At 40.3% G+C, this 8,785-nt stretch overlaps 2 gene segments (V, D, J or C); both read right to left on the minus strand.

Moving 5' to 3' along the window:
* Nucleotides 1–2,112: 2,112 nt before the first annotated feature.
* On the minus strand, nt 2,113–2,909 carry LOC120732087. The segment is given in 2 exon segments: nt 2,113–2,497; nt 2,691–2,909. Coding segments are annotated over 2 exon segments (360 nt in total).
* A 4,475-nt stretch (nt 2,910–7,384) lies between these two features.
* Nucleotides 7,385–8,449, minus strand: LOC120732088. The segment is given in 2 exon segments: nt 7,385–8,290; nt 8,398–8,449. Coding segments are annotated over 2 exon segments (375 nt in total).
* Nucleotides 8,450–8,785: the final 336 nt, after the last annotated feature.

Consider the following 8,785-nt stretch of genomic DNA (forward strand, 5'->3'; position numbering starts at 1 on the left):
GGTACACAAACTCAGTCTTATCACTTAACTACTAAAGCAACTTTAGACATGAATATCAGCTTAAAGTTAGTGACTTATTAAAATGACAGTTTCTTTCCACATTTCAAACAACGCCGTCTAGTTTTAGATGTTATTAAGCTCTTGTTTGCAATAGTTAGAGAACCTGCTGCTAATGGGACAATCCAGTAATTATGTTGGAAATCTGGTTTCACTATAGGCTTTGTGTGTGTGTGTGTGTATGGTGTGTGTATGTGTGTGATGTGTGTGTGTTGTGTGTTGTGTGGTGTGTTGTGTGTGTGTGTGTGTGTGTGTGTGTGTGTGTGTGTGTGTGTGTATGAAAATAAAGAATTCTGGACTCTTGAGGTTACAGAACAGTTCATGCTTGATGATAAAAACAACACATTCTAGGGTCTCATTAATAAATGTGAGGAATACCAAAAACACTGCCTGAAATCAACCTGCATCATTTTTTATTCAAAAGGTTGTAATGAGTGACTGAACTTTGCTTGAAATCATGTATGTGAAAGGTCATAGAGAGCAGCAGGGCGTGGCCTAAAATAGGGTGATGTAAGAAGTAATAAGTAGTTCTGCCTCTAGTTTCCTGTGATGGGTAGAGAACATCTCTCTGTATGTTCACGCCTTCAGTGGAAGCAGGGTGGACATTCAGAGGACCAGCATTTTGAGCTGGTTGAGTCTCCTCAAGCCAGACTTCCAGTACTGGGGCCGACTGGTCGAATCTACATTGTAATGCAGCACGAGCGATGAGCCGTCATTGCAAGCTGTACATTTTTGTCCACGAAGGTGTCGACAGGGTGTAAAATGCATCAACAGAGTACAGATGACATGTAAAAGTAAAAGACACCAGATTTCAAAAAATTCTATCAAAAAGAAGATATCCTTCAAAAATTCATGTCACAAGCTATAACACAGCCAAAATGATCACCAATAAATAATAATAAATAATAAAATAAATAATAAAAAACATTACAAAAATGCTGGAGGGGGCACGAGGGCTAGGTCAGTACTTTTGTCCATTTCTTGTTGTAGAGCTGAAAGTTCAACATTTTAAATGAATAAAAATGCATCAACTATGATCTTTGAATTAAGATCGGTGAACACTTTAAAATGTGAACATCTGTTGATCCTGTTACAGTCCCTAAATTTCTGGCTCAAAGAATGAGAGGATGAGATGAGATGCCACAAGGCTGCTGCTGGTCTTTTAATAAAGCTTTTAATAAAGGGGATGTAGCTCCTCCCAAAAGGACAGACGGAAGCAAAAGGAGGAAGAAAACCATGAAACGTTCCAACAGGGCAGATTGTTAAACATCAGGTGTAGTAAAAAGGTTGAATGTGTTCTTATGTCCACATCTAATGTGAGTCGAGCTGTTTGGGTCACGTCAGCGGTCGATGAACCAGCTGCTCTTCATAATTTCTCATCCTGAAGCTTGTTCTTTGTCCTGCATTTGATTCTGATCATCACATTAAAACTATATTAATAAAGAGATTCAGTGACATAATTAAAGTACATGGTATCATTTGCATGGAGAACTTTACCAAGAACAGGAGCAGAGAGAAAACAGTCTGTATCTCTTGTTGTCTTACAGTGAATTACTATGATCCCATTTTCATTGCTGACAGTAATGCTAACAATAATTTAAAATAGAACATAAATACTCTCAAATCAGCTGTGTTAATGGAAATATTTATAACTGTCAGTATGTACTGATAAATTAAATTCAAATGTAGTAATATATAATATAGAGCATGTACCTAAACACTTCAGAGACACGTTGCCTGAATGTTTTGCTTTAAAGATGATTACATGATAATCATAAATATTTGTTTCTGTAGAACTTAAAGCAGGATGAATTAGTCATTAGTCTTTTGAGTTTCTAGCTTTCATAATTCAAAGATCAAATATTTAAATGATTGTTTTCAATCGTTGCTCGTATCGATATTCTCTGTTTTACAGATAATTAATTGCAGCAATAACATTTTATTTTGAGCATGAGGAACTGATGAGATTAACATTTATAAAATGTTATTAGAACAAAATTTAAAAACTATTTTTAAAATTATCAAAATATTTTGTCAACGTAAAATAATGTGTGTTTCTGAGCAGCGTCAGTTCAGATGATCTTTTTTCTCAGTTCCTCTCCAGCTGTGTGAGGTTTTTGTACGGCGTTGTATCACTGTGTGAGCGGCCAGCTGTAACACTGCTGACAGTAATAAACTCCTGCATCTTCAGCCTGAACTCTGCTGATAGTCAGAGTGAAGTCAGTCCCAGATCCACTTCCACTGAAACGATCAGAAACTCCAGACTGACGGTTTGTAGCATAATAAATTAAGAGTTTGGGAGATTCTCTGTCCTTTTGAAGGTACCAGTGGAGGCATGAGCCAACACTTGAACTGGCTTTACATGTGACAGAGACAGTCTGTCCAAGAACAGCAGACTGAGCTGTAGGAGTCTGAGTCAGGACTTTTTCTCCTGATGAACCTGAAAACATGAAAAAGTGGAGAAAAGTTATCGAGATGATGAACATCCAAACATTCGAGGATCATTTCTCTAACATGGAGAACAGATGGAAGAAGGTCAGTGCTGCTGGTTTCAGAGTTTCTCCATCATAGCAGAACATCATTGTGGTGAACCTGGCTGCATGCTGAAGCTAAGTTTCCACAGAGAGTCTCACCCTGAACAAGGAGCCCCAGGGTGGCCAGCAGTAGAGTCAGTGACATCATCATTGTGCTGCTGGTGTGTGAGTGGCTCTGAAAGGCCTGGACAGCCACTGATCAACACTGGCCTCTTAACAGCTGTGAGCAGAGAGGCAGGACACATATGCAAACACACAGAGTCAGTCAGCTGCAGCTGTCCTGAGCTTACAAAGCTTCCCTCGACTGAATAATGAAAGAATTCATGACATCTAGTGGAGAGAAATAGTTTTGATTTCTTCTCCTGAGAAATGCTGATAATTATTCAGAAACATAATGAACAACAGAACAGAAGTAAGTGCTAAATTCATCATTTATAAAACATTACTTAGTAATTAAGAAAAAAAATGACTTTGGCCAAGAGACAGAGATTAATAATAACTAATGATTAAATACAGAGAGGTGTTTAAAACACATAGTGAGTGAAAAGGGAGTAAAGGTGGGAATCCCCCAGCAGCCTGATCCAGCCCTAACTATATGCTTTAGCAAAAAGGAAAGTTTGAAGCCTAAAAGTAGAGATAGTGTCTGTCTCCTGAATCCAAACTGGAAGCTGGTTCCACAGAAGAGGGGCCTGAAAACTGAAGGCTCTGCCTCCCATTCTACTTTTAAATACTCTAGGAACAACAAGTAGGCCTGCAGAGCGAGAGCGAAGTGCTCTAATAGGGTGATATGATGCTATGGGTTCATTCAGATAAGATGGGCCCTGATTATTCCAGACGAATGTGAGGGGAAGGATTTACAGAGGTGATTAAACAACCCCAATCCTTTCTAGTTTCTAATCTGCCTCTAATCTAGTTTTCTACCCTCCAACCAGCTCAGACGCACGCTTATTGTTTCCCCAACAAGTAATATGAATACATGATGTGTTTTTAACATCCCATCAATGTCACGGACTGCGATGGCAGATGTGGAGTTGTGGAACAGGAGGACCCAAATGCAGGACTCGGGTGCAGGTGAACAGTGAGCTTTATTTACAGTGAGTGAAAAAACCACAATAATGTCCAGAATTCAGCACTGTGGCTCTCGTGTGATTCTCGCTGAATCGCCACACAGTGCAAGTGTCCATAAATGGTGAAAGGTGACAACTCCAAAAAACCCCAATTCCAATCTGGGACTCCGCTCCCGATTCCTGGTGGCACACAGACAACACAGCTCAGCCGGGATCCACAGTAGCGAGGTCATTCACACTAGCTTGTCTACAGTTGTATTCAACAGGTTTTGACGTTAAGAATCCCACACCGACTGGATCCACACTCTTAAATGTTGAACTCCCAACGAGCGTAATCTGCTGCAGCCGGCTGCCGGTAACGAGCGGCAGGTGTGGCTGCCTCCAGCGCAGGAACACTTCTGGGGTCGCGATCCCTCCGGCGACCAAAAACATCCGGGAGTGCAAACAAACATAAACACACAAGGAGAAAGAAAGGAGAAAGAGCACAACCAACACTACCAACAGAACATATTACTTTATCAAGACTACCCAGACCCAGGCTGTGACAATTAAGAAGACTGGATAACACGATGCATTAAAATCTATGATCATATCAAATAACCTTGAAGAATTACTAAATAACTTGTGAATGTGACCCACTGCAGAATTAAACTACCAACAGGCCGAGGTTACAGGAAGAACAACCTGTTTTCTAAATATCAAGATCATTTCTTTTACTGTGAACAGACATTTAATAATTAACATAATTACAATATTAAAGAAATCTCTTATACAAGAATCAGAATTTACAAGTATTAAAGAAACAAATGAATCTGCTGTATTTTGTAACCTTTTGTGGATCCTTCAGTCACACAGGCCGAGTGTCCCCCCGTCAACCTCCAGTCACGAGGGGAAAATAAGTTTCCATTGACCAGTTGGTGTTGCTGGAGTTTGTGGCTCCTACTGGTTGTAGTCAGAGCCAACAAACTCTTACTGCTGGCTCAAATCGGTTGCACTGACGGCGGTTTGGTTTCTAGCAGATCACTGCAGTCGCTGACTTGTCTGCAAACACTCGCTGATTCACCATGCAGGGGTAGTGAAACTTGTTAAAGTGCAACGCAAACAGGAAATAGAGAATGGATGATGCAGCTGAGTTATCTACAAACACGTGCAGGTGCTACAGGTTAGTAACATTTACTAAACTTCCCAGTTTTAACATTTTCTGTTAATCTCTTTATCACAGGCCTGACTCACAGTGTGCAGCCTGACAGTGTGAAAGAAGGACAGACTGACACTCTGAACATGTGAAACATCCTGCATGGACGTGGAAAAGACGTGAACCACCAGTTTCCATCCACTGGAGGATTTTGGGAATGATATTTGTTCTGCTGAAGGACAGAAATGAGGACAAATTGATATTTCTGGATGTTCAGTGAGACATTATGTACGGTGGCCCCTAGAGACAACGCACGTACAAACTCCAAAACACTTGCAAAATCCAAAACACAACGGAAGTGCTCCAGGACGCTAGGGGCAGTGTTGAGCTCGATTTACAAAATAAACGGCAAGTTTGTCTGTATGGGACAGTCTAGTCTCCGTAGCGCTTCCCAGGTTGCCTAGCAACCATGATACTAACCGCTGGAAACGTGTCATACAATTTGTTTGGCAGAAATGAAGGAGAACATATTTTGTTAATTTGTTTGTTTGTTTCTACAAGAGCTTTGTGTGATTTGATAAGTATCTGAGGCTGAGACCACAGGACAGTAAAACATGATTGTTGGGCTTCATTTCTGTGCTGAACAGTCATTTAAGATTAGCTAGTAAATAACAATTAGTTAATGTTGTTCATGAGACTAAAGTCATCTCACTTTGGTAATGTAAATATAATATGGCCAATATTATAGTTATTATATTAATCATTATTAGCTATTACAGCAGTGAACATGAACTCTGTGTCAAATACTGAGCTTCAGTACAGATTCAAGTTGCAGTTATTTATATGTCCTATCACCTTAAATCTTCACTCAAAGACAAGTATCTTTGACAGTGTATATATAGGTGTATCCTATATAAGAGACAAATGTTGTTCCTTCAGTATGTTGGCATTACTAAATTTTGCTCATTGCTTACATATATTTATAAAAAGAAAATGTACGAGCTGTGATAACTGTGTCTGATAGAATGAAGAGTAGACTGATATATTGAATATTCCTTTATTGGGTGAGAAAATCAGACCATGTCATAACTGCTGTAAGTCACACAGAATAGATATCAGAGCCTTAAACAGGCTGACTTCTGCTAAATGGGTCAAACTGGGCAGAAAGTCTACAAACACATAACATCCTTATAAAATATGATGTAACAGAGAGAGAGAGTGAAGGACAGACAGACAGGTGACAGTCTCAGGTGTACACACTGCTACAAAACAGCACAAAAGAAGGAGGATTTAGTTTGTGTTATTACGAAACAAAAAGAGTTCCCAGATGGTGCAGTGGACACATGTGTGACTGCTGTGATTAAAGCATCTTTCTTTCAGCTTAACGAGTGAACCGTCAGCTCGTTCAAACACACGTTAAAGTCCGTTTGGCTCGACACCACCGAACAGAGGCAGCAATATAACACAGCTAACATTAACAGTGCAGTGAATCCTGCTGGTGCCGTCATATTCAGGACTGCAAACCGAGCAGCATCACTGACTTTCAGCTTGTTGTGTTTGTGGATATATGACTTTAATTACCCACAAAATCATCAGATTCTCTGTGAGATTAAAGTCAACTATTGAACGGCGTAGATTTTGAAGTAAAGGCTTTAAAACCAAGTTAGTACAAACATCACTAATGTCACATAACTTTCCCGACATGTGGCCAACAGTAATGTTTTAATGTTCTTATTTATAAAAACATTTGCGCATTAATAAGTGACATAATATTCAGTACTTACTTCTGAAAGTTTACTCTTCGGCGGCTCCGCTTCCGCCGTTTTTTTTCGGCAAAATTATCAACATCACCGCCGCGCTATGAAATCTGGGATATGTTGGGCCCATCCTTAAAATTCAGGGAAATTAAGGACGCATTTGAGGGCCGCATTTCGAGCAGCCTTTGAATTGGGACAGCCTTCGTTGTGTCGCTGTGCCGTAATCGGCCTTAAAATGCGGCCTTTAAGGCTGCAGACCCTGAATTGGGATACAGCCCAAATCCGGTCACTGGTACTTCCTGGTTTGTGTAGTTACTAGGTTACAAAAGCTCAACACTGGCCCTAACGTCCTGGAGCACTTCCGTTGTGTTTTGGAATTTTGCATGTGTTTTGGAGTTTGTACGTGCTTTGTCTCTAGGGGCCACCGTAATTATGAAACCAAACACGCCAAACTGTATCTGTAAAGTTGTTGGTGACTGTAAGTGTTTGTGGTTTTCATTTGTAGTTTGACTGAAGGTAATTTTCCTTGAAGCAAAGTAATTATTAAAAACAACTAAAACAAAGTAAATATGTGTTTCATGCATTTTTCTGAATTCTGAAGAAAGTTTAAACTCAAAGGTAGAATTGTGTGAACTTGGAAGCCTAAAGAAAACATGACATGAGACTCATTCTGACGTCAGCAGAGTGACAGGAATCCTTGTTGATGGCTGCTTGGCTTGAAATGCTACTGATTTAGCATCAGTGTGTGAGCTAATGATAGTGAAGCTGTTTATGAAATGTGTGCCTGAGTTCTTCTGTGGCTGATCTAAATGAACAGAAGGTCCTCTTTGCAGAAGGCAGATGAGTTCACACTAATGCACTAAGTGACTTTATTCATCCTGAACTCTGCTCTGATTGGCTGAAAGCTGCTAACATGCAGGCTAAAGGCCTCACTTTCAAATGTTTGTTGTCTGAACATGAAGACGAGAAAAAACTGAAAAACTCTGGTGTCATGAGAGCTGAATGTAAACCTGGATATATTTGACTTTAAACTGATTTGATATAATCTTCAGAAATCGTTGAGCTTCAGGGTGACTGAGTGTTGAGATTTGTTTCTTTTATTTAAAGACAGTGTGTCTGTCATCCATTATGAAGCTGAGGTCAAAGTTCATGAACAAGCATCTTCTAACTTCTCAAAGATTCACAGTAACAACTGTGTTAGTTCGAGATTTCCTGAGTTTTGAGTGGGTAGAAAGAAGTTTCCACCATAATGATCATTTAATAGTGAACTTTAGATTTCTGAGTGATATGATGAAAAATTCAGTCCCTTCATGAAATTGTGTTTGTGCTCATTGAACTGTGTCAGTCTCTGCTGCAGCTGGAAGTTACTGCAGTTTCTGTTCAGTCTGACTGAGGGAGGTTTTTGTACGGCTGTTTTTCACTGTGTGAACACACGCTCACTGCCAGGCCAGTGATAACTCTGACAGTAATAAACTGCTGCATCTTCAGCCTGGACTCCACTGATGGTCAGAGTGAAGTCAGAGTTTGATCCACTGCCTGTAAAACGAGCTGGAATCCCTGATACTCGAGTGCTAGCACCATAAATGAGCAGTTTAGGAACTCCTCCATCTTTCTGTTGGTACCAGGCTAAATAGTTGGAGCCATGAACATTCTGACTGGTCGTACACTTGATGCTCACAGTTCCTCCCACAGCAGAGCTCACTGCTCCAGGCTGAGTCACTGTATATTGTCCTCTGGACTCTGAGGACACAGAGACAAAAACATAAAGCAGCTTCATGGTTTTGTGGGCTTCATTTCAGAGGGACAGATGTTGATAGAGGAGAGGAGTTTGATTCTCTGGACTTTACCTGTGAAGCAGCAGCAGAGGAGAGTCCAGATGAGGACGCAGATCAAAGTCATGTTTTTGATGAGGAGGATTTCTGTGGCTTCTGTTGTGATGAAGGACAGCTGTCAGTCATCCAGTGTTCAACTCTCAGGACTATAAACTCTCCCAGAGCACTGGAGCATGGTGCTGCTGATGCAAAGTGCCTCTCTATGGAAATCATCTGACTGACTCCAGCAGGGATGTTGTTTGTCAGTGAATCAAACACTTCATGATATTGACAAAAACAAAGGTGCTCATTTCAGTATCCAGTTAGACTTATTTAAGTGGAAATTATTTTTCTGAATGTCTCTTTTTATTTAACTCTTCTGCCCTCATCAAATTTTCCACCATGTCGACACCTTCATATACAA

This window comes from Simochromis diagramma, unplaced genomic scaffold, assembly GCF_900408965.1.
Source record: "Simochromis diagramma unplaced genomic scaffold, fSimDia1.1 OVJJ01000034.1, whole genome shotgun sequence".
Classification (NCBI taxonomy): domain Eukaryota; kingdom Metazoa; phylum Chordata; class Actinopteri; order Cichliformes; family Cichlidae; genus Simochromis; species Simochromis diagramma.